General features: G+C 57.1%; 1 protein-coding gene across 1 annotated transcript in view; it reads left to right on the top strand.

The window, feature by feature from the left end:
• The window catches only part of COL13A1 (collagen type XIII alpha 1 chain), a 79,144-nt gene that overhangs the window by 6,241 nt on the left and 47,136 nt on the right, over positions 1-25,767 (top strand). The window contains exons 4-14 of the mRNA XM_077778537.1: positions 755-805; positions 6,399-6,434; positions 7,162-7,188; positions 8,187-8,213; positions 12,978-13,004; positions 13,102-13,128; positions 13,913-13,939; positions 16,874-16,939; positions 20,400-20,507; positions 22,863-22,889; positions 23,678-23,713. Coding sequence (XP_077634663.1) covers positions 776-805; positions 6,399-6,434; positions 7,162-7,188; positions 8,187-8,213; positions 12,978-13,004; positions 13,102-13,128; positions 13,913-13,939; positions 16,874-16,939; positions 20,400-20,507; positions 22,863-22,889; positions 23,678-23,713 — 438 coding nt within the window. The 5' untranslated portion in view covers positions 755-775. The remainder of the gene's footprint in view (positions 1-754; positions 806-6,398; positions 6,435-7,161; positions 7,189-8,186; positions 8,214-12,977; positions 13,005-13,101; positions 13,129-13,912; positions 13,940-16,873; positions 16,940-20,399; positions 20,508-22,862; positions 22,890-23,677; positions 23,714-25,767) is intronic.

Here is a 25,767-nt window from a genome sequence, read left to right as displayed (position 1 = left end):
GTTTAGACACCTGGCAGCCCAGCCACCCTGGGCCAGCGCCTGGAGCTCCCAGCCTAGCAGCGGCCACCACCCCTTCTGTGCGACTGTCACACCAGGGCTAGGAGGCCCGAGGCAGCTCCCGCCTGCAGACTCAGGGCCACGGGGCCCACGCAGCAAGTGTGTGTCTCGTCCCCACCTCTGTCCTCAGCTGCTCCATCCACAGGACAGCTGGGTTCACCAGTTGCAGGGTGTGCGTGCCACATGAGTATCCAGGGGCCGGGGTGGGGACAAAGGCCACGGGGGCTCTGAGACTTGGGTGGGGCTGGGCAGGTTGGAAGGCGCCCTGCGGGGCCTGCGGGAGGCTTCTGGGGCCCGGGCAGTGTGGCTGAGCCCTGTGCCCTCCCCCTCCCCATGCACCTGTTCCTCCCCCCTGCACGAATCCCTTCCTCTCTCCTCTGCCTGGGGTCCCACCGCCCTCTGACCCCCTCCCCCGTCCCATGTGCTACTGCTAACCCGTCTTCCCTCTTTATTCCTCCTGCTTCCCGATGCCCTTCTCACTCCCTCCTGGATGCCCTACACACCGCTGTCTCCTCTCCTCCCACCCCCCCACCTCCCTCTGACCCCTCTGTCCTCCTGGCCCCTGGCTGGGCACCCCACCCCCCCTGCTCCCCTACCCCACCTGCCAGCTCCTTTCTTTCCCTCCTCTGTTGCCCACCCCCCCACCCCCGCCCCTGCTCCTGTCCCTCTCCCTCTCCTCTCTCTCTCTTTCCCACAGGGGGCCCCAGGAGACGCCGGCATGTCCATCATCGGTCCCCGTGGCCCCCCTGTAAGTGGTTTCTGCTCTTCTTCAGGGCCGGGGGGCGGGCAAGTTAATAACAAGGGCTTGAGGGAGGGAGAGAAAATCCTGGCATGCCTCTGGGCCTGGCGGCCACCGCCTATCCTGTGGTGAACCAGGCCAGGCTTGACTAAATATCCCTAAATTACAGCCCCTCAGGGGAGTTCGCAAGGGCCACCCTTTGGCCAGGAAACCAGCAGCTGGGAGGCGGCCCTACTGTGTACAGGCGGGGGAGACAGTACTCGCTCCTCCTCGGATGGGGTGCTCCAGCTTTCAGGGGGCAGACCTTGTTTCTGGAAGCTCCCGGGGGCAGATACCCAGCATCAAGATTGACTGCCCCAAGCACCCACTCCTGATCATGGCAGAGAGCCAACCCACCACTCGTCCTCAAAGGCTCCCTGCTGGGCAGACTGTTGGGTCCTGCTTCTTAGAAGCTTCTGCCCCTTAGCAGGGGCTTGGGAAAATCAGAGGCTTCTCTTCAGATATGTTTCCTTAGGGACTGAAAGTGGACGTGGGTGATGATGTGGGAAGATACTGTGGCTATGGGAAGGAGAGCCAAAACCACAGAGCTTCAGTACAATCACCAAATGCCAGACCTGAACTATGGTCTAACACAGCCCCCTCAGAAGGGGAAACTGAGGCCCAGAGAAGGGCCAGGATTAGAGAGCTCCAGAGGCTGGGGCAGGATTAGAACCCAAGACCCTTGGCACCCAGGGCTTCCACCACAGATCAGGTCACCATCTCCCGTCAGCCCATTTTACAGAGAAGGAAACTGAGAGTTTCATAACCCACCTGAGGTCACTCAGCCAACGAGCGCTAGAGCATGGCGTGGGCCTGCTCGGCCTCATTCCAAAGCCAGCATTCTTGCTGCGACACCCCCTGCCATGTTTCCAGCCCTACTGTATAACAAGGATGTTTTCCTTCGGGAGAAGAAGTTCTCCCTGTGGGTGCAGCCCTGGTGGTGGGAGAGGCTTTGTGGGACCTGGAGGCCTGACCAAGCCCAGCCTCCTTCTACTTTGGCCTGTGTGGGTGACCATCACCCAGACAACGGGATTCTCCCCGATGAGTCCTCCCTGGAGACCAGGGCAGCCGCCCCAGTGCCACCCGGGAAGACACCCAGAGCAAGTGAGGGCAGAGGAGAGGGGAAGACAAAGGGGACGTTTGTCACTAAGGGGTAGAGGTTGGGTAGGCAAACCCTCTGTGGCCAAGGATTACGGGGAGCACGTGACTCTCCGCACGGCCAGAAAGGGCTCAGAAAGAAACGGTCCTAACAAGAACCTGCCTTGCCACTCTCAGGGGCTGCCCGCCTCTTCTCTAGGAGCTTCTTCCTAAATAATCCGAGCAAAGCGGGGATCATCCAGACACTTGGGAAAGGGCTGGTTCCCATTCCAATGAGGCAAGATGCTGGAGTGGTGTGCCCCATTAAACTGAGGCAGAGGCGGAGACATTGGCTGGCCCAGCAGACCTAGGCAGATCATCTCCCAGACTAGGAAACACACCCCATCTCAAGGGGACCTCTCTCCTCCCTGAGCCCTCCAGCTTTCCTTCGAGGTCCAAAAGAAGCCATTTGAACGCCTAGCCCTCATGTGCAAGGAGACACCCCACACTGGGTGGATGCACCTGTTGTGTTTCTTTGTTTATGCATTCCATTAATATTTGTTAGGCACTGACTGCGGGCTGGATGCTTGGTAGACAATGACAATCTGACCACAGCCTGCTTGCCCCTTGGCAGAGAGGCCAGCAATCCCATAGTGATTATAATACAGATGGGGCTCAGCCAGGATGGTTAGAGAGCTGTGGGGACACGGGGGAGTCACCTGCCTCGGGTTGGGGGCAGACAGAGAAGCGGGGATGACCAAACTGTGATCAAGATTGAGCAGAGGTTCCCAGGTAGTGAGGCTGGGGAGGAGCTGCCAAGGCAAGGGAACTTCTTATAAACTATCGGGTAAGGAAAGTTCATTGCATAGTGAAGCAAGGGTCAGGCAAGCCAGGGGAGCAGGAGCCCAGTTGTGAAGGACCTGGATAGGGTGTTCGGGAGTCGGGACTTCATCCCAAGGACAGTGGAGCATGCTTGGTTTTCATTCATCAGAGGATGGACATGATCAGATGTGTGTTGTAAGAAGGCCCCCCTGACCCTTCCCCTTCAGCCTGGAGCATGTTTAGAAGTAGCTGCAGGTGATGGACCAGCTGGGAGGCACTTGCAAGAACCATGGGCTGGACTGGTGATGTTTTGGAAGCCGAATTGACCAATTTCCTGATGATAAAAATGGGGATTGAGAAAGAGGGAGGAGTTCAAGATGACCCCCCATTTCTGACCTGAGTAATCAAGTAGATGATGGTGCCCTTCTTCAGAGAGGGGAGCACGCTCTGCTGAGGAGGAGGGGCCTCATGAGAACAGGATGAATTTGAGCTGTCCTTATGATGTCCCAAGGGAGATGTTTGCCTCCCCCCCCACCATTGGCTGGCTCACTCAACTTACAAGAACAGGTCATGTACCCACCCTCCGAACCCTATGTTCAGTGGGCAGCACGTTGCAGCTTAAAATCAGCCATGGTGGGAGGCATATTTACACCACAGAGACTGGCAAATACTAAACAAAGTAGGACTTTCCTTTCCCACTCGCTGTCACCTCAGCCGGTGATTAAACACTGACCACACAGGATCTTGTGTGAAAGATAGTCAGCACTTACTTGGAGTGGGAGAGTGGCTCCAGGCAGATACAGGACTGACCCGCTTTCCGGAGTCAGACGGAAGGGAAGGGAGAGCCAACCTTCTGTCTGTCTATGTGAGTCTACCCCGCACAAATTGCAGGTGGGAGTGGACATAGGGGTCCACTTCCAAGAAGCAGGGGTCCTCCTGGCTCCCTCTCTGCCCTGGCCCTGAATTAAGGGAAGAGATTTTGGAGAGCAGTGCAAATAAAACTTATTTCCGTTGCCCTTATATGGAAGGACATAGTATTAATCCATAATTGATCTATGAATAAATGTATAATCCATAATTGTAATGTGATCCCAACCCCAGTGAACATTTTATGGGGTCAGGAGTCCAACAGAATAATATTCATAAAAAATAAGCTTTCATAAGGATGTCAGGAAAATTCTGAAAAACTTGAGTGCAGGAGATAGGGCAGGAAGGACTGATTGTTTCACTAGATATCAAATGCGTTGTAAAAATAGAGCAGTTAAATAAAACAGAAGAGAGGCCAGAAATAAAGCTAAATGTATCTGGGAATGTAGTCAGTGGTAAAGGTTTCATTTCACAATGAGAGAAAAAAGAATCTCCACCTCACTTGTTAGATCAGAATAAGTACCCAATGGATAAAATATTTAGATGTAAAACATGAAACCATAAAATACGAGGACAAAGCGTGAGCAAACATTTATTACATCCACACTGAGGAAAGCCCTTGGACACATGACATGAAACCCCAGAAGCCATAGGAAAAGATTGGTAAGTCTGTCGACGTAAACGTAAAACTTCCATCTGGCAGGAAATACGGCGTAAAAAAAAAAGACGGATGCCAAATTGGGAGGAATATCTGTGGCACACATGACTCTCAAAGAGTCACTGTCCCTGACAAAGAGCTGTACTCAGGTCAGTGGGAAACAAACAAGCTAAGGGGAGATTGCTGGGAAGGAATTCAAACAGCCAGTTCGCAAGTGAACGACCGGCCAATAAACACTGGAACAGACGTCCGACTCCAGCCCGTAATTGAAGAGATGTAAATTAAAATTCAGTTCCAGGCCTCCCTGAGCGCCTTACCCAGCCCGGCATCTCCAGAAAGTAGAGTCCCAGGTTCCGTTTGGTCAGTGACAGCATTCTTCCCAAGATCCCTGAAATAAGCCCTGGTCAGCCCCGGATTTGGCTCCGCGCTGGGGACCTGCATCCCACTCCCGGGACAGGCTCTGTAATTAGCAGACCGTGCGATTATCCCTACCCTGTAAACATTATCCGCAGCGGGGCTCGAAGATGTTTCTTGGAATCCTCTCCTCCTGACCTTTGTCCTCAGGCCTCTCGGCATTCAGAGCAGTTGAAAGTTTACACTGGGAGGTTCCAGAGGCCACACCACACAGTTTCCGGGTTTTCTCCTCAGGCCTATTCTTAGCATCACTTATCCTTGAGAGGAGAGAAGCCCAGGGCCCTCTGATACATGAGCGGCAGCTCCTCGCTCCCGCCCTTCGGCTGCCCGCCACAAGCCCGTCCCACCCTGTCGTACACTGCGACTCGCTCCCCACTTGACTGGTGCTCCCACCCTGATGGCAGGGTCCCCAAGCCACGCAGCCGTGTCCCCTGAGCAGAGGCCTCTGGTCACTCCTATCTATGGCTTCAAGGAAAACCCAACCATCCTGGAGATAGTCCAGGTTCCTGGCAGACAATTGCAGAGAAATCCGCCTCCGAATGGGGTCTGATTCCGAAATCACCACTCGGCAGGGACCATCCTCCATGGATCCAAAGGCATCCTGCATCAAAAGCACCCTTGCTTCATTCTGGGGGTCCTAGGTTCCATTCGATCCAACAAACAGCTGCCATGTCAGCCGGCTTTACGGGTATCATCGAGTGTAATCCAAAGACCCTGTGAGGTTATCCTGTTATTCCGCAACCCCAAACGAGGAAAGGGAAGCCAAGGAGGTTAAGTCACAGCCGTGGCTGGTGGAGGCAGCCCTAGGGCTCAGTCTGCCAGACTCAAAAGCCCAAGCCATCTCGGTCAAAGGCGGACTCCAAGCTGAGGGCTAACCGTCCAGGGAAAGCGAGTGAGCCGTGTGCCTGAGCAAAGAGTAGGGAAAGTGGGGCAGGTGGTGAGACTGAGGTCGGCCGTGAACGTCACCTGCAGAGCAGGGGCCGCCAGCCTTGACCTCCTGCTCAGCCCCTCCCAGCCCCTGGGTCCACATGGCCTCATGCTTCTTGTAACCTCGGCACTTCTCTGTTGTCCTGAGTCTTGAACACAAGCCAGCGAGCTGTGACCAGCTGCTTCTAATCCCCAGCTTAAATACCTACCTGTGTTGTGCTCTGCACCTCCAGGAAAATGGGGGTGAATGGGCAGAAAGATTGGAGGACCCAGAGATTGCCCAACCAGGGAGCCCCGCCGGCCAGGGTGAGAAAAAAAGCAAGCAATCTGACCCATGTGGCCTGAAAATACACATTTCGAAGGTCAGGTTCTGGTATCTGCTGATACCCAAACCATCTTCGCATAATGGCCATGTGTGATGACTATGTCAATAAAAAGGACCCAGAAGGTCGCAGCCCAGGGGCTCGGGGTGTTGCAGGTGGTCCTCACGGTCCTGGCAGAGCCAGGCCACCTGCTTCCATGTCTGCATTCAGAGCACGGAGGCAGTGAAGCCCCATCCCAGGAACCCCCGAGGGATGCTGGCACCTCCTTTTCCCGTCTGTCCCAAGTCCCTGAAGGAGGTTTCTCTGCTGTTCCTTTCCATCTTTGTCCATCATCCCGACTAGCCACCTCTCCGTGGGGACGATCTCCCACAGATGACCCCAGCGCAGTGGGAGGGAAACCACAGGCCCCCTGGGGGGACTCGGTTTAGGCTCCAACCCTCCTTACCCGTCCTCTCTCCTCTCCTGCTCTTTCCAGGGTCAGCCGGGCACTCGAGGTTTTCCTGGATTTCCGGTAAGTAGGGAGGGCTGGGAGTAGCTGTGTCCGCAGTGACCCTTGGGCCTGGCTGGGCTAAACTTCATGTGGGGCCGGCCCTCAAGATGCTCTTGACCTTTCAGCCCTGGTCAGTAAGGACCCTCTCCTGCAGCCTCTCACGGAGAGCAACCGAGGAGAACAGCTTAGCACTTGGCTCCGAGGACAGGGAAAATCGCAGGGAGAGGAAGGCACACAGAGCAGGACAGGGACAGGCGAGTGAAGTCACAGGCTGGGTGAGCACCAGCAGGACACCGGAATGTGGAACAGATGATGCGCCTCAGGGAAGCAGCCTCCAGCCCGGCCTGGGAAGCTGGGAGATGGCCTCGGGGGTGTCCTGGGTCCCCCACCCGAGGGATCTATGATCGGTCCTAAGAGGGAGCTGGCTCTCCTTTTCCCCAGCCCCAGGCATTCTGGGAACATACATTTCCCATTCCACTCAGAGCAAAGAGGAGGTCTGTGATCTCAATGGCGACTGCCACCCATCAGGTTGTCCCTCATGCCAGGCACCGGATAGGGGCCGTTTCATTCACTGTTCACAAAGACCCCTCGTGGAAGACTTTCTTATTCTCATCCCCAGTGGTCCAGCAGACTCTTGAACTCTAACTTGGAGTCTGGACCCCGTGCCCTTAACCGCTGCCCCGGGGCTGCCTCTTTGGCGGGAGACTAGCAATGCTGTCTTCACATTTGGCCTCTTTTCCTCTTTCAGGGTCCCATCGGGCTAGATGGCAAACCGGTGAGTGGACCCTCTCGGGGCTGTGAGCTCCAACCCCTCTGTTGATCCAGGTCACTAACCCAGGGTCCTCAGTCCTTCAGCAAGACCCTAACTCCAGATAGAATGAAAGTTCCCGGGACGGGAAATTGTCACCACTGGGAGGTGGAGAGGGGCCATTAGAATGAACTGCCCTTGACCCCAGGGGGCCTCTCCTGGGCACAAGTTCATGCACTGCCGCCAAGCTGAGCTCTCAGATCCGGAGCAAGGGCCACCCCTAGAATTTGGTGACTCTGGGGTGCCCTTGGAAGGGGCTGCGGTAGAGAGTGAGGCAAGGAGGTGGCAGGGAGAGAAGAGGGGTGGAGAGCCCAAGGCACTGACTAAGTGGAGCCTAGGCACCTGTCCCATCCCTGTTGAGCGCCCCCCATACCCACGTCCACAAGGAGTCCGTGCCCCACCCGTAGCTCCTTTCTCTGTCCATTTCAATCCTTTCAATGTGGGCCCCAGACCAAAATGTTCATGGTGGGGTGGAAGAGACCCCTTCCCACTCCTGTGAAAGAGTGAGCTGGAGGAGAGCTCAGCCCTCGGATGCCCCCAGAGATGACAAGGGAAGGCAGCGAGTGCCCCACACACTCCCCTCGCCCCCAAGCAGCTGGCGTCCTCCACATGAGGGCCTGGCCACCCACCTGGTCAGTCCCCCACTGCAGGCCAGAGCCGAGTACCACAAAAGGTCTGGTGGCCGTCTGCACTCATCCCCCAGAACTGGCGTCCCCCTAAAGCTTCCCTGGGTGCGTGCATGGGGCAGGGTCCTTGAGGGGCTAAGTAAGACCCAGCAGAGGGTGGCAGGCACACAGCCACGCCTGAGCCAGTGGGCCCAGGGCGGGGTGAAAGAGCGAGGGAGCGAGAGCACAGTGAGGAGGAAAGACACAAATGAGCCGTGGGTGATGGAGGCAGCAGCCACGCGGGGCAGGCTGGGCTTCCGGGGTGCAATGTACCTGGCACTCATGCTCTTTTCCTTCCAGGGCCACCCCGGACCTAAAGGGGAGATGGTAAGACCCTCAGCTTTCCTGCCTTCCCTCGAGGGGTGGGGGGTCGGCCCGGGCCTCATGGGCCACAGCCAAGTGCCACCAGGCAGAGGGGGCCCACAGGGACAGGCAGGCGCCTCCCCAGCTGTATGTGCATCCCCTAGGTCCCCACATCATCGCAGGGAGGCGAGCCAGGCAGGGGGCTTCTCCACCTAAAAATGAGGAAAGGGAGGTCCAGTGAGAGTCGAAGGTTGCCGGTGCCCCACCGAGGCAGAGGTGGCTGCCGCTGGCCTTTGCCTCAGGGCTCAGCTTACAGTCACTCACGTGGGCACTCACACGGGCAGGGAGCCCATCTAGCACTTCCTCTGCAACCCGATTTCCTAGGGGCGGCTCTGCCCTGGACGCCGGGCACTCCTGCCCCAGCCGGGCACAAAGCAGACTTGAGGAAGCAGGCTGTTACCCGCACCTTCTTTGAGGTCCCTGCCACCTTCTACAGAGCCTTTTAAAGGAATTTCCTGTCTCTACAGTCTCCTCTCCGGAGGCCACTCCTTCCAGAAGGGAAAGGCCTCCCCTGGTCAGGGGCCGGCCCACTCCAGGGGAGGGGGCAGTTTGCAGCAGAACTAATGAGCCATTAAGAGCAGACGGGCCGGCCCTGGGCTGCAATGCTCTCCAGCTCACAGGGATGGTCACCTCTACTTTGAGAGCCACAGCCTCCTGGGACTAGCCGGACCGTTCAGGTTCCCCACCCCCCTGTCCAGCAGAGCTCTGGTGCGGGTCTTGCTCCACGCGATGATGTGAGGACACTCTCCACTCACAACTGGGACGCGCCCAGGACATGGGAGCCCAGAACCCTGGCTGCCGGAAGAAGTGGGTAGCTTTGTGGATGGGTAGGGAAACCTAGCCTTTGCCCCAGCGCCTCCTACATTGCATAGGACCCTTGAAAACCCAGCTCCCTCTGGGCTTCAGCCTGTCCAGTGGACTCAGACCCAGCTAATGTTAATTGACGGTTTTCTGTGTGGTGGGCATGGGGCTAAGTGCTGTGTGTGTGTATTATTTCATTTATCCTCAGCATAACCCTGTTAATAGCTCCGTGACAGCTGTGGAAGCTGAAGCTCAGATAGCCTAAGTAACAGCCAGGGAGCATCCAAAAGAGGATCGAAACCCGATTCTCTAATTCCTTCCCTCCACATTTTATTGTCTTTCTCTCTCCTTAGTCCCCTCTCTCCTTCCCAATCTCTCCGCCTCCTACCTTCCTTTAACACATTTTTATTGAGTGTCTACACTATCTGGGCTCTGTGCCAGGTGCCAGGGGTATAGACAGGAGTAAGAAAGACACTGTGCTTGCCATCCTGAAGCTCACAGTCTAGCAGGGGAGCATACATTTAAATAATCACTCATATAACTCACAAGTTGCCTTGGCAATCAGTGCTATAAAAAGGCAGTGCTGGTGACTCTGAGAAAAACTTACATGTCACAACATCTCACCTGGGCCGAGGTTCGTTGAGACCTTCTGAGAAAGACTTGAACGGGGCCCTGAGGGATGACGGGTTAACTAAGAGGGAAAGGAATGGGAAGGAGGCCCTGGGATGTGTGAGAACAGCATGTGCAAAGGCCCTGAGGGAGGCAAGTCCTTAAAATAGGCACAGGACTGAAAAAGGACAGCGAGGCCCCGGAGGCTGTGGGTGGAAGAGCTGGCATTGGAATCCAGGCGCCCACCCAGGGCACTGTCCCTACTGTCCTATCCCTACTGCCACTTCCCATGCAGGTTCATTTCTTGTTGTCCCCTCCCGCCTCCCCATTCCAAGCATGCCGTGCACGTGCAGGAAGCCACGGAGACCAAGGCAGGAATACACTTCCAGGCTGCCATCGTTCTACAGACAGAGGGGCTCAGATGCCAGGAGTTCGGGGTGCTTGTTCCTGCAGCCCTCTCTCCCTGCCACCTTCTTCCCCTTCCTACTGGCCTGACGCCACCATCACATAGCCCGTGGCAATCCAGAAGTCGTAATGATGGTCAGCTAGGTGCTATTCTGTAATCCTCATAAAAGCTTATGATCCCCACTCTGCAGAAGGGAAGATCGAGGCACAGAGCGGTTGAGTATATTGCCCAAGGCCACTCAGCTTCTAATAACAGAGCTAGGATTGAGACCCATGTGGTGGAATCATACCCGTCCACCACACCACCTTTCTGCTGCCAGGGCCTTTGGTCTTGAAGGAAAGGAACCCTTCCGTGGGGCTCTTCTGCCGTCTCTCGGCTCCACCCCCACTTAACCACCATGAGTCTCCCTTGTCTGTTTGGGGGTCAGAAGTAACATGGGGGGAGGGGGAAAGGTGAGGCGGCCCCATCGCCCGTGAGCCCACATCAGTGCAGCCCTGCCTGCCTCTTCGGCATCCGTCAAAATCTGACAGACCACAGAACCATTAGGCTTCTGTTTGCCTTGGCACAGGGACCCGAGCTATTAATTCTACACACTGTCTAGTGTGATTATCGTGGCCTGCGTATCATCTGTCTGCCTCCCGCGCACCTCCTTCCCCACGGCTTTCCCTCTGCTAGGTATCCAGTACGGGGGGTTGGGGCTCACTCGTGTGCTTAGCCTGTGTCTTCGCCTCAGGAGGGGATCACCCCTGCCCCGGCTGCCCTGCCGTAGCCCTGAGAACCTACTGTAAGGTGTAGACAGGATCAGGGATCCTACAGGCGCCATAAAGGAGAGCCGGGACTCTGAATTCACACCTTGCCCCACTCCTCAGGGTGACCATAAGGGTGGGAGGAGCTCATTCACTCCAAGTGCTCACAACAGTGCCTTGGAGTGCCTGGGTGGCTCAGTCGGTTAACCATCCGACTTCGGCTCAGGTCATGATCTCACGGTTCGTGGGTTCGAGCCCCACATTGGGCTCTGTGCTGACAGCTCAGAGCCTGGAGCCTGTTTCAGATTCTGTTTCTCCCTCTCCCTCTCGGACCTTCCTCTGCTCATGCTGTCTCTCTCTCAGAAAGAAATAAAACATTAAAAAAACAACAACAACAAAAAAAAAACAGTGCCTGGCACATGGGAGGCATGGCCAGAGCCTTTAGCTCAGCACTCATGACCTGTCTTAAAGGGCCTGCTGCTCTTCAGCTAGACTTAATTGGTGCCATCTGTTGTTGGACCTCGAAATAATTTAAGAGAAACTTGAAATCCTGATTTGTGTTGTATTCTCCTTGCTCTTAACCGCTAGCAGTTCATTGAGATAAAACCATGTGGCATCAACACAATACCTCTGGGACACTGTTGTCCCACGAACCACCATCTGGGACATCTGGACTGGATGCTCCAAGTCTCTGCAGTCCCAAACCTTTGTGTTGCTTTCCTCGGTGCCTGGCCCTCCCCTTCTCATCATAGGCCTGTCTGTTGTGAGAGGAAGTGGCCCGGTCCCCTGTAGTCGCTTCCCAGCCGGATGCATCACATTTTGCTGGCCTCGTACTGAATGCTTGGTCAACCGCGTGGGCTGGGTGCCACGTGGATTGTCCCAAAGTCCACTTGTCCCCTCCCATGAACCTCCTGGGAATCTCCCAGCTTGGTCCAGTGGACAAGTCGGGGGCCAGAGATGCTCTCCTCCCACACGTGGCCCCATCCACAGGGACCCTGAGTTCTTTATGTCCCAAAGAGACTGGCCCAGCAGATGGATCCTCACAGGCCCTCAGGATGGTGGCTGGCAGGGACCTCAGGGCCCCAGGGCCCGGGAAACTCCTGTGGCTCTAGCCAAGTCTAGAAGCCCCGCCTTCTGAACCCCAGCCCAGTGCAGAGAGTGGGGCGGAGTGGAAACAGCTGGACCTTTGCAGTCAGCAAACCTGGCTCTCGACCCAGGGCCCCCACTCACTGAGCCGCAGGACCTTGTCTCCGTCACCTCATCTGGGGAGTGGAGCTGACGTGAGCTCCTTCTTTGTGGCCGGTGTGGGTGTGAGCGCAGCGCTACCGAGAGCCTGCCTCAGAATGAGTCCCCGAAGCGTGCCATGCTCGCCCTCCCCTGTGACCTCCACACCGGTCGTGCGGGCTCCTCAGCACCAGCCTCAGGTCGGCTCCTGACACAACCAGCTGAACCCAGGCCCCTGTCAAAGAACCAGGGTCCACCCTGAGCCCGGGCCTCTTTCTCGGCCGTGCACACTTGACAAGACACCCCGGAAGGAGCCCCAAGGCCTTTTATGTTCCTCCGAGGGGCCTGAACACAGCTCAAGTCGCCAACACCCCACTTCCTCTCTGTCACCGAAGGCTTCTCCAGAGCCCCGGTGTCTGTAGTGCCACCCCAGCCCCCACACGTACCCTGAAGCCCTTCTGGCTCAGTGGGCTTCAAGCTGAGGCAGTGGTGCGTGGAAGATGGAATGTGCCAGTGTCTCCTAGATGCTTTCCACCTCTACTCTTTGGCTCCGTGAGAAGATGGACATGCACGGGGCCGGGCAGCCCACCATAGCAGAGCACCACGCGATGTGCAGAAACAGCCTCCTGCACAGCTGGCCCGTGAGATGGTGCTGGGGAATGAATGCAGGATGGCATCTGTTCATCACGGCCACACGCAGGGGATGAAGCACCCTAGCCACACCCGCTGAGGGACAAAGAAGCCAGTGTACAGACCATACCGCCTAGAACATCTCGGGCACAGGAAGGCCAAGCCGTGGGTGGAGCCTGGCCTTCAGGGCTCTGCCTCCCCAAAACTCACCCAGGAGCCCTGGCTCCTAGCTCCATCCCCACCCGGGCCTGCATCCCTGATCCTGCCCGCCCTCTGGGCATCCAGTGACCTGTGTGTGTTTCCTCCTCACAGGGCCTGACGGGTCCCCGAGGACAGCCGGTTAGTACCTGACCCCGAAGGCCCCATTGGGAGGAGGCTTTGGGCCCCTGAGGCCTCAACTCCGATTTCTAACTCTGTCATTTCCATCTCTTCCTAGGGACCCCAAGGACAAAAAGGAGAAAAGGTAAGCCTGATGGAGGTTTTCTAGAACTTTCATCTCAGGAAACAGCCCCCCTATGGTAAAAAGCAGTCCAGAGCAGCTATTTTCAAATGTTAGTATTTATCAGCAGAACCGGGGCGTCCCGGTGGTGCTGCGGTGTGTGAGAGAGAAGAAGGAGGCTGCCGTGGGAGTTGTTTCCTCTATGGGAAGGGTGGCCTGGACCCCCGCCTTCTTCACACTCCCCTGCCCTCCCGCCCGCCACCCCCAGCTGCTTCCCCATACGCCGCCCGCCGTGAGCTCTAGGATTCTGAGGTGTCAGTTTGCGGACCGCTGGCTGGGCTCCCTTCCTGGCTCCCTACATTCTCCATCTCCTAAATTTCTGATGGAGACCCTGCTGGGCTCGCCTCGGGCAAATGGCACAGGGACCTGGTACCCCCTCTTCAGAGAAGACGTCTCCAAGGCCCCATCGCCCCCAAGCCTCTCGGCGTCTGCAGTTCCCATCCGCACGCTCCTGCTCAGGGCCACTGGGTGCACCCACCCAGAGCATCAACCTTTCTGGAAGATACCTACAGCGAGGCACGGAGCATAATTCCTGACGGTGGTCATGGCATGTGGGGATATGACGGCACAACCCTGCCCGGGGTCCATGGGGCCAGCCAGGGGTGAGGGAGTGAGTTCGTCCAGGACCAGAGCAGGGCCAGAGGGCCATGAGTATGTGTGCAGTAGGTTCACAAGTCCTGGGGGAGCCCCTGGGAGCACGGTTCACCCCAGAAGCACCTAACGCTGTACTCTGCTCTCCTTTCCCCAGGGTCAGTGTGGAGAGTACCCACATCGGGTAAGTGAACCCCTAAAACTGATCCTCCCTGAGACACAGCACCACCCCCCTCAGCCTCACCTCCCTGGGGCCCCCAGCACCTACGGAGGTTGGTGAAAACTCAGCAGCCAGAGCGGTGGCCATGGGGGTGGCCGTGGGGGTGGCCGGCCCTAGGAGTGTGCCCGGGGGTCAGCAGTGCGTTGGTGCCGAGCTGGTCTCCAGCGCCCGTGTTCTCCCACCCGGACACGTTGTTGTATGTTTGTCCCGTTGCTGGCGGGCCTGCCAGCCTTCCGGCACATTTGTGTCTGGAGCTCCGGGTGTCCAGCCCTGCGTCTCCTCTGCCTCTCGCCTTCTCCATGAGGCTGTGCGGCTCGTGCGTGCGTGCGTGTGTGTGTGTGTGTCTGAGTGTGCATGCCTGGCAGCCTGCCCGGGCTGAATCAGAGGGACTTTTGGGTTACTCATTGTTTCAGATGACCCATGCCTCCGTGGTGGGAGACAACTGGGAGCAGCCTGCCTCAGTTCAAGGATAAACCCTCTGCTTTGCCCCCTTAGGAATAGAGGAGGCTCTCTCCAAGCAGGGTGGGGATTTCTGGGCTGGGATAGTCTCCCAATCACCCCCCACCCCCAGCTCCTTCTTTTTCCTTGCTCTGCTCCTGAATATGGAGCCCAAAGCCTGCTGCGGTCCTATTAGGAAGCTTCGAATGTGTGCACCGACAGCAAGGGCTCGGTCATTCCTGGGACAGGGAATTCCCTGCACAGGGAATGTGCGCCCTCCAGCGAGAGCCCCAGTGAGCCGGGACCAGAAAAAGGCCACTCCCAGACCCCGGCAGTAAGAGTAGGGAGGACTAGCATCTTTAGGTGCCCATCCCTGTGCCCTGGGCCTCACTGTGCCCAGAAACACACACACGGTGTGGCTTCCCCGGCTGCCCAGCCCCATGGGGGGTAGGGACTGAGGGAGCGGACAAGCACGAGTCAGGCTCCGAGTCAGTCTGGCTCCAGAAGGCCCCTGGAAGGGCCTTGCTAGCTGTGTGCAGCCACCCAGACTCTGACCCTGGGGCTCCTGGGCCTGGGAGAGGCTGCAGGGGGTCCTCACCATGGGCTGGTGGGCCGGGCCTGGGCAGGGGCCGTGGGTGGGTAGCCGCACAGCCGGAACTAGCCCGTCCGTGGCATGTGCTCCAGGGACACAGGGGCCCTGGTGTTCGGCCAGTCTGATCCTGCTACAATAATAGAAGGTCAGCTGTGTTTATTTGAAACGATGGGCTCACAGGATTGTTATGTTAGCTGAAAGAAAGACAGCACAGCGCCGAAGACAGCACGGCAGCAGACACTTTGGCAATGTGTCCTTAGTGGAAGGGTGGGGGTGGGAGTGGGGGAGGGTTCTCTGCCCCCCAACCGGAGACAAGAAGAGGGAGAGCGCGGTAATAGAAAGCTCCAGAAGCACCTTGGCCATGGGGTGCAGCAGACCGACTATGGCGAGGCAGGGAGATGAGCGGATGTGGGGGCTCAGCTGATGGACAGGGAAAGGCAGCTGCCCCTCCCCCCACCCCCGTTTATCTGGAAATGGGCAGGAAAGCAGAGGGCATCTAGGGAGAGTGCTCTGGTTCTCCCAAGGGTCTGCAGGCACTGTGGGGGTGGCGGGCCTCCAGGCCCACAAGATAACGGGAGCCCCTGGCTGGTTGCTGCCTGCCGCATCCCAGGGAGGGCAGGAGAGGAGGGTTGGGAGGGGAGGGGTGGAGTGCGCTGAGGCAGGGAGCGGGGCCCCTGGTGTGTGTGGGCTCTGGCACTCATGCCACCATCGCCCTGTCTCTACCACCTCGGTCCCCTCCCACACCAGGAGCACCCGGGCAGTACTTTTTCGTCTCTGCGCTCCAACCAGATCATTACCCTGAAGGTTTGTGGATTCTGGAAGGTCTCTGGGTCCCTCTCTGCTGAGAGGCTCCCTGGACGCAGAGCCCAACATTGCACGTCCCCAGGCCCCACTGTGGGAGACGGCTGGGCTCCCGGGGCGGCCATGTCCCCACAGGCAGTGGTGACCTAGAAAGGCCACGGTTGGGCTCCCCGTTCCCAGCCCAGGCAGCCCCCACTTAACACTCATCCCAGGGGCCTTGTGTGAGTTAACATGCCTTCAGAAATAAATCGATTACAGGGCATCTTTGTTGTCGCATGAGCTTCCTGAAGCCACGGGGTGCCCAGCTTCGATTGGTAGGGAAACGGAAAGCAACGCGAATTTCCAGAAATGAACATCACATTAGATAATGTGATTGGGAGTTGCCTCCTCCAAAAAGTGGTTGAACATGCTGGAGGCATCTTTGCCCAGCCTTTCTTTTCCAAACCCACTGGCCCCCGGGAGGAGACCTCAGGAGCACTTAGCCTGTGCCCACACCGGCCACACCCTCGGCCGGCTCAGCCCCCTGGGAGCCCGGCTTGGCACGGCCCTTGACCATCCTCCCCAGATTTGCTGACACCAGCCCTTCCCGATCGAGCCAGAGGTTGCCACGCGCCAGCCTGGCTGCGAGTACCGATTTAGCCGGTCCCGTGGCTCCCTACCAGAGCCTCTGCGTGTGCTCCCCCTGACCAGGCAGCCCCGGCCACCACCGGGCACAGGAAGGGGCATCAGTGCAATGGTGGGCTGTGCATCAGGAAGCCTCTGCGGCCCAGCCGAGGAGGCCCACTCTCCCAGTCGGGGGGTGCTGCTGGCCAAAGCCCCCGAGGGCCGCCACCCTTCGGGGGTGGTGTGCCGTCCAAGGGCAGGCTCAGCGCTGCACCCCAGGAGCCACAGAGGGCCCCGTCCACACCTCCCTTCCCTGTGCCTCATGCTGGCTAATCACTCTTCTCTCTTCCTCTCCTCCCCTCCCACTTGGCTACCCTGCCTTCCTGGCGACATTCGGCATCCTTCTGAACATCTGCGATCTCTGGCCTTTGCCCTCTGGCCTTCCAACTCACCTCTCTCTTCAGCTGCTGCCTCTCCTCAATTCAGTGCGACTGGCTCCACCCCCAGTCATAAAAAGGCGGACCTTTCAGGTAGACACCTTCCCTTTGTCCAGACCACCCCATGGCGTCCCCCCCGGGGCTTGGCAGGTCCCGGGGCCCCAACGGGCCACTGGGGACGATAGACAAAGCCAGAACCTCACTCCACTTCAGTCAAATTCAGTCAGACAAAGGTGGACCCCTCAATGTCATGGCTGTGGAAATACAGAACACCCAAGCTCAGGAGCCCGGTCCACACCTGTCACACACCACCGCTCCTACTAACAGTCACCAGTGCCAGCCACCCCTGGGCGCCAGCCACTGGGCTGTGCGCCTTACAGATGCAATTTCATTTACTTCCTGCAGTGGTTTTGTGGCTTAGGCACGATGGTCCCTGTTTCACAGATGAGGAAAGTCAAGGTTCCGAGATAGGAAGTCAGCTGCCCAAGGTCACACACCCAGTCAATTACAGAGTGCCCAGCTCCTCTGACTCTTACTAGCTGTGGGATTTGGGGCAAATTACTTAACCTTTCTGGCACTTTTTCAGTGCTATTATTAAATTGAGGCTCTGAGAAGTCAATTTGTGGCCAAGGTCACACAAACAGAAAGGGCAGAATGGGAGCCTGGTAGCCCGGTCTTCAGACCCCACAGTCATGGCTCGCTCAGCTGGACCTACTGCTTTTATATTTAGAAATGGGTCGCCTAGCACATGATCGCTTGAAACCTGAGTTTGAGGAGTGAGGGAATGTGGAGGGGGAATGTGGCCCACAACCAACAGGTGTAATCACTGTGAGCAACTGCTTCCTTCTTCCTGCCCTGTGAATCCAAGGAGGCTGGGATAGGACCAGGTGACAAAGAGCAGAAAACAAGAGACCACAGAGCCAGAGACCCAGGCGGGGGCATCACAGTTTGATTCTAGGTGAGGCAGCTGGCGCCCCTAGCCTTCCTCACGCTGGGCGGGCACTACCCCCATGGCCGCGGGGATGCTGGAAGTGGCAGCGCTCTGAGATGCTCCCTGACAGCCTCGCGGCGGGGCCTGGAGCCACCATCTGGCCATTTCCAGGAGCCAGGAGCCCAGAGGCCAGCATGTTCAGGCACCCGACCGCACGAGGCGGAAAAATCACTCCAGTTAACAGCTAAAAATACAGAGGGACGCGTGATGCTTGTGCTACCCGAGCCCACGTATCCCATTTCAGCAGCCAAATCCTCGAGAGCCTCCACGTGCTCCCAGGGAGTACTCCAAGCGTGGCTCTTCGGGGGGTCCAGTGGCAGCTCAGAGAAGCGCCAAGCCACCCCTCTGTCACTGCCTCCCACCATGTCAGACCCCATTCCAGAAAGCTATTTGCTGTCAGCACGGCTGTTCGCCCCAACCCCCAGCAGCCACCTCCTGGCCTTCGCTGCATTCGCGGCTTTGGGCCGAGCCCTCCCTGGGCTCCAGGCACCACTGTAAGAATGCCACACGGATTAGCTAGTGTAATGTCACACCAGCCACTTGCCAGTGCGGGTGCCATCATTGTCATCCCCATCTTCCAGATGAAGACATTGAGAGGGGCCTGGGATTCGATCCAGGCCACTGCATGTTATAGCCTCCCTTTTCAAGAACAGGGCACGGGTGAGCCAGAACTTTCTGTGCTGCCCTGCCCTGGTTTCCGGAGTAGGGAGGGAAAAATAGGGGCCCTTCCTCTGCCTGCTGCAGGTTTTGCCTGGAGAAAAAGATTATTATGCTGTCGGCCCTCATGGGACATAAATGGCCTTGTCCATTTCCTATCAATAAACCAGTATTGATTTTACAGGCTCTGTAAGATGCTTAGGCACTGGGTCTAACATTTGCTGACAGAGGACACTATATGAAATACAATGTACTTAACACATGGTGTTGGGGGTCACTTCCAAAGTGCAGAAAGTTGAACAGTGAGCCGTTTTATTCTGGGGTCCTATTTGGAATGAATAAGAATAGCCTGGAGTTCCAAGTGTGGGTCCTGACTCCCCACTGAGTTCTCCACGTGGCCTTGGTCAGGGAGCTCAACTTCTCCGAGCCCGTTTTCTCTTCTGTGAAATGGGACCCATTCCTGTTCCTGCCTCCGCCACCATGGACACTCCGTGCCTTCCAACAGCTTCTCAGAGCAGGCAGCAGGACGGAGTCCAGGCCCCAGCAGGGCCATCAGTGCCAGCACGTCCCCACCAAGGAGGGTTGAAGCAGGTGCTCCTTCTGAAGTTGGGCACCCCTGCTCACACTCATCATCTCCTCCTGTGGGGCTGCCGTGGGCACCCTCAGCTCCCTGTTCACACGGGGAGTAGAAGTGTCACGGAGGATTGCCGGGAGCACACTGAGGCCACACCCCCAGCTGCTTGTGTCCCCCTGCATCCCAGCCTGGAGCTCTTACACGCCTGCTGGGCTGTCTGCGGGGTTGGGCTCCCTCTCACAGAGCTAAGCCCAGATGATTCCCGGGGAGGTCACTTAGAAAATAACATAACAGCATCAGCCTAGATTTAGGATGACTCGACTTGGTCCCCAGCCCCATGAGCTGGGTCACATGGGCCAGGCTCTCCCCTCCTCCTGAGGGGACACGATGCCACCCCTAGCCCCCTGGGCCCTCGACCCATCCTGGGCACAGGGACAATGGGTGACAAAGGCCATGCTCAGAGCAGCTGACTGAGGAGTGGGGGTGGGGCAAAAGAATACTGAGACCCATACAGGCATAAAGCACTTGACAGTTTCAAAACTCAATCAAGTTCAGGGTTGCCCACTCAACTGCCCTGTGAAGCCAGGTGCAGATCATGTAGGTGACAGAAGCAGTCATGCAGAAAGCATGGGGGAGGGGGAACCCAGGTCCCCCAGACCCCAGGCTCAGTCAGCGATCACCCTCCGGAATGCAGGCCCCAAGGGCCAGGCCTCCCACTGTGTCATCAAGAAGCTCCCAGTCCAAACGTCTTACATAAAACCCCTTGCCCGGGTGTTTAGTGAGCCAGAGCAGCCTCTGCGGCCTCCTCCCGAAGGCCCTCCTGGGACAGTCTGGGTCAGGTAATCAGACAGCAAAATGCTGTGGCAGGAGACAGGAGCATGAACCTACTGTCTCCTTCGCTGCTCGGCAGGCCCAGTGTAGAGAGAGGGTGTGATGGGCCACGTGGAGGGAGGGGCCGAGCCTGGCCAGGCTGAGGACCACCTGGGCTGGACCCTGGCCACCCGACCAGGCCGGAAATGTGCTCGAGGTCAGGCGGGGTCCCCTCGCTCGCTCCTCTGCCTCTGGTCCTGGTAGGGCTCCCATGCTGGGGCCAGCTGCTAGGGCAGCAGACCCTCTCTGGACCTCTCCTCTTGGGGGCTGAGTGTCTTGGCCGTCTCCTTGCTGCCACTGGTCCCTGCATGCAGTCACCACCACGGCATCATTACCGTCACGCCACACCACCTCCCCACCAGAGCCCATGATAGGGCCCTCACCGGGTGCATGGCACTGGGGTGGGAACCGTTCCCCAGCCCTGGGGATCTCCCTCTAACTCTCATTTCCACCAATCTCAGGGTGAACAGGGCCAGGCCGGTATCCAAGGCCCTCCAGGGCCACCAGGGCCCCCTGGACCGAGCGGACCTCTGGGGCACCCAGGACTCCCAGGGCCTATGGGGCCGCCCGTAAGTATCCTCTTCCTCTCTCTACCACCTCCTCTCCCAAGATTTGTCCCAAGAATTCTCTGAAAGCATCTGCATTTTACATAGCCAAGAAGAATCTGTGTCCCCCCTAACAGGTAGAAACTCCTTGGCAGGGCCATTGGATGTAGGTGGGCCATGCAAGAAGCCACCCATCCCCACCCAACTCACCTGTTACCCAACCCAGCTCCGGGGCCAGGCCTCCGTTCCAGTCATTGCCTTCCAGGGAGGAGATCATCAAAGGCCCTGCCCCTTTCCTGAACTCGGCAGAGAAGAGCTTGGAAAGAAAGCTCCCAAGGCCACCTTTGATGGCTCTCCCCCGACCCCTGGGCTTAGAAAAGCCTGAGTTGGGGGCAGTGTGTTCTGAAGAAGGTAGCTGAGGGCCATCTGACCACGCAGCACCCTAACGAATATGCCTTTGCTGCTGTATGTGGGGTGTTCACCCCTGAGCCTCCTTCCAGTCCATCTGGATGTCTGGTAAGGATTGGACCACTGCCGTAGCCAAGGGAGGTTGACGGGCGCCCCCCTCCAGACAAGACCACTCTCAGGCAGCAGGTCAAGCCCGGTGCCCACTGTGACACCAAGGTTCCCAAGCGTGGTCAAGTCTCCGCTCTCCTGACCTATTTAACACAACAGAGCACGAGGGCAGAATGACTCAGAATAACTCAGAGCGCCTGGGCCGAATAACCTGGACTTCTTGGCAGAAAAGGGGTTCTCACAGTCTTAGAGGTAAGCCTAAGGTCATATGTTCCTGAAGGGACAGGGTTAAGGACAACATCTGTGTAATGTTTTTTTCACATGATTGAAAAAAAAAATCCCTATCTTTCTCATGACAAGAGCATCGTACGTTCATTGCGAAAACTTTGGAACATGGACAAAGCTAAAAAGTGTCTGTTGTGCTATATGCAGAGTTCACCATTATTCACATTTCAGAGGGTCCTTCCATTTTTCTCCTTAGACGTATTCTGCACATACACATTTTCCAGGTTGGTTAGGCTCTGAATAATATAATGATTTGTGTCCTGTTATGTTTTTCACGTAATATCATAAACCTCTCCCTTTCCTACGGCAGGAGTCTCCTGCGATATGGATTTTAGGGCTGTTGCTGGGCCTATTTACAAAGAGTTAATGAGTTCCCTTCTGTAATGTGTATCCTTGAACATAAATGTCTGTGTGCATCTCTGACTTTTTGCTGCAACATACTCCCAGAGGCGGGGAATCGCTAGGTCGGCGATTTCCCTGCCAAACAGTCCTCGATGATGACAGCTACTCTCCAGGTCACTCGGCCACCTGCCTGGGCCTCTCAGCCACTCTTGCCACCAATGCTGAGGCTCAGTGTAAGGTCCCCTGAGGCTGGGCGACAGCCCTGGCGGCCCAGAGCACCCAGTGTGGTGCCTCACCAGTGTGGAAACCTAGCTTGCCAGCTCTCCTGCTCAGCTTGACCTCCACAATGAATTTCCAACATTTCTGTGCTTTTTGGACCCCAGGGAGAAAGATTCATCTCATTTCCATGGGTTTGTAGATGGGAAGACGGAAAACCAGAAAGGAAGTGAAATTTAGAGATCTGAACCAAACCAAGCCAAGAAAACCAACAAAGTGCTCAAAATCCACTTCTTTCAGGACCCCAAATCTTCCCCACGCCAAACGCATTGGGTTCCCACTCACTGAACCCAAGCCAGATGGTTTTCTTTGTTAGGTTGTTTATGAAGAAGAAAAGCCAGGAAGCATGTTTTGAAACCAATTGAAACAGACCAGACCAGACTTGGGCATTTTGGTTTTCTCCAGCCCACGTGGGCTGCCCAAAACTACGCCCCAGACCACAGTGGAGCCAGCTTCCCCTCGCCTCTCCCTCGGGCTCCCACAGGCCCTGGGCCCACGCCACTCCCCACGGCTAACTGCCGTGGTCACAGCACCCCAGGGCAGAAGGGGACAGAGCGCTCCTCAGGAGGCTGGCGGGGCCAAAGGAAGGCAAAACCAAGGCTCTGCCGGGCAAGGTCGGCTTCCCAGGGAGGGGTCCCAATTAGAAGGCAGCCGGGTGGGGACCTGGACCAAACCACACTGTCAATTTAGCAGGATGCCACTGACCCATTTTCCAGTGGGCGAGCACAGTGGAGATGCCCACGGTACCCACATGGCTCCAGAGAGGCTGGTTGTCCCCGTGTGCCCTCAGCAGGTTTGAGATACGGGTCCAGGACCTTCTAGATCCGCTCCCCAGCACATCCAGAGCTCATTATCGGTACTCGCACCCTCCTCTGCCCCCGGCCTCCCCTGTACACACGCCTGACCTGCACTGTCTGCCTGCGATCCCATCTCCACTCACTGTTGCTCTTGCTTCCACAGGGCTTACCTGGGGCTCCAGGACCAAAGGTGAGGGCCCTTCAGGGTGACACACTGAATGGATGGGAGGGCTGTCTGGAGGGGGAGGGGAGACAGTGCCTGAGCTGCTGAGTAAGGAGCTGAGAGGGGCCTCGGTGAGAGATGGATCACACTTGGCTCTCTTCCAAAGTCCCCCCTCTGGGGAATTTCCTGGGCCCCCCAGGGATTGCACATTTGTGCGCCCGGGCACAGCAGGCACTGTGACTGGTATGGGAGCCATGGCCACACCCTCCAAGGAGCTTAGAGTCTGGTTGGAAACTCCAGGTTGATGCCCAGGGCACTGTCACAATGTCCCGATAAAAGAGTATTTCAGCTGGAGTCAGAACGGGAAGGGTCCTTCGGGGTCCTAGTGAGACCTTGTTTAGAAAAGAGACTTTCCCTCTGAAGCTGGGGACCCTGGGGCTCTGGGGATAAGAAGTCGCAAAGCACTGACTGTGCCCAACCAGGTCACACATGTGGACACGGGGAAGAGTGACTTGTCCACGTCCGACAGAGTGGGCAGTGGACTCAAACCCAGAACTCAGGTGTCCTGGGCCCCTGCCAGGTTGGCCGTTCCCACCATCCCCCGGGATCCCCCCGCCTCTGCAAGGTGCCGACTTGTTCTGAAGAGAACAGTCTCCATTGGTTTCGGAGGAAGCAGAGCTATTGTTCGAAGGGTGGTGGAGGCTGGGAGGGTTTGTAGTCGGTGAGAAGAGGAATAGCAACGTGAGGGCGACAGCACAAGCCAGAATTTGGCATCTGGGAAAGTCCCACTAATGGTCTTCTCTTTGTGCCCCCAGGGAGACCCAGGAATCCAGGGCTTCCATGGCCGGAAGGTAAGGAGGAGGGGGAGGGGGAGGGACGGACCTTACCCCCACCCCCCGTAGTCACCCAAGTGGGGCTTCACCAGAGTGTGTATGGAGTCAGGACTTGTGCACATGCGTTTTTGCACACACACATACCCAGTGTGAGCCTCACATTTGTGAGGCTGGTTGGACAGGAGTTTGAATCTCCCCTTGGGGGAGGAGGAGGCTCAGAGGGGCGAGACCTTAGGTGATCCATGGCCCAGCTGGACCTCAGACTGTCGCCAGCCTGGGGCCCTGTATCTGTACCAAAGCAAGCCAGGCTCTCACTGGCCTCCTGAGGGCCTGGTAAATGGGAGCAGATTACTTGGGGCTACCCTGGGCAGAGCTCCATGCTGAGCCCGGTGGTGACTCTTGGGGGTGGGGTCCCAACCCTGCTTTCTGGCAACTTGCAGTCCAGAGAGAAGAAGATTCTTGTACAAATAAGCCTGGTGAAGGCAGGCTGTGCTAAGCTACCATCACGAAGCACTGTATGAATATGGGTAGTGGGGGTAGAGAGATTCATTCCCGGTTGGGAGGAGTTTGGGAAGTCTTCTGGGAGAAAACACCTGTGAGCCCAATCCTGGTGGATGGGTGGGGGTATCAGTGATCTATAGCTGTGTCACAAACCGCCCCCCAAACTTCCCTGGCTTAAAATGCTGATTTCTTTCTCATTCTGGTTCTGTGGATTGGCCATCTGGGGGGTCTGCTGGTCTCTGGGCTCACTCATGCAGTTGCGTTAGATGATGGATGGAGGCCAGAGAGGCCAAGACGGTCTCATGCACGTGTTTGGTGGCTGGTGCTGGCTGTGGGCTGGGTGGCTCTGTTCTCCCCAGCGTGGCCTGCCAGCCCTCGGTAGGCTATACAGGTCCCCTTATGGCGTGGCAGGCCCAGGGCAGTGATCAAACCCCCACGTGTTGAGTGCAGGAGAGCTTTTCTGAAGTGTCTACAGATATCACACTTTCTGATAGCCCATTGGTCAAAGGAAGTCACATGGCTAAGTCACGTGCGTCGATGGGGTGCCGGAGGGGACACAGCCTTCACTTACGGGAGCAATAGCAAAGCATTCATGGCCATTTTTAACCCACCACCGTGATCCTTCAACCAGCAGATCTGAAGGGACATGACGTTTTAGACAGGGAAACAATTTGAGCAAAGGCCCAGGGGCAGTNGCGCCCCAGCATACAAATAAGTTTAATAACAGTCAACTACCACTTACTGAAGGCCCACCCTGTGCCCAGGCTGTCCTTCAATGTAGCCTGCATTATTTCTAATCCTAAAACCACCCTGTGAGGCTGGCACTATTCTTTTTTTTTTTTTAATGTTTATTCATTTTTGAAAGAGAGAGTATGTGAGTAGGAGAGGGGCAGAGAGAGAGGGAGACAGGATCTGAATCAGGCTCTGTGCTGACAGCAGCAAGCCCGACGTGGGGCCCGAACTCAGGAGCCATGAGACCATGACCTGAGCCGAAGTCAGACATTTAACCGACTGAACCACCCAGGGGCCCGGAGGCCGGTGCTACTCTCCTATTTAACAAATGACACTGAGGCTTGCCCAGAGTGTCACGGCTCCTCAATGACAGATCAGGAACCTCAGCCCAGGCCTGGGTCTTTCCCGTGGTACCACCTGGCCCAAGGAGCCCCGTGCAGCCCTCCAGACCCAGCTCCAGGAGAAGAAAGGACGCGGGACGGAAAGGGAGAACCAGAAGGGGAGGGATTTTGGAACGGGAGAGATTGCTCCGGAGAAGCACATTCCTCACACTCTATAATCGGGCGGCTGCCACCACTGCACTGTTTTATGGGAGCTTGGTGGGCGGGGCGGGGGCGGAGGGGGGGTACAAAATGGCAAGACCTGAGAGACCCTTAATTAGTTCTGCATAAACTGAGAAGTTTGTGTTGTGTCAGGAAGCAGAAATTATAGTCTCTGCGGTTGCTTCCATCCACACACGCGGACTCACAAAATTTACTGCCTCCTGGTTCCGTGCAGGAGCCAGAAGCCTCCGCAGAGTCACAGCAATGCCAGCGGCTGGCCACTGTGCCACGGCGGGC

The sequence above is a fragment of the Crocuta crocuta genome, unplaced genomic scaffold (assembly GCF_008692635.1).
Source record: "Crocuta crocuta isolate KB4526 unplaced genomic scaffold, BGI_CrCroc_1.0 scaffold167, whole genome shotgun sequence".
NCBI classification, from domain to species: domain Eukaryota; kingdom Metazoa; phylum Chordata; class Mammalia; order Carnivora; family Hyaenidae; genus Crocuta; species Crocuta crocuta.
The sequence above is the reverse complement of the archived record's forward strand: the minus strand, read 5'-3'. Positions and strand labels throughout refer to the sequence as shown.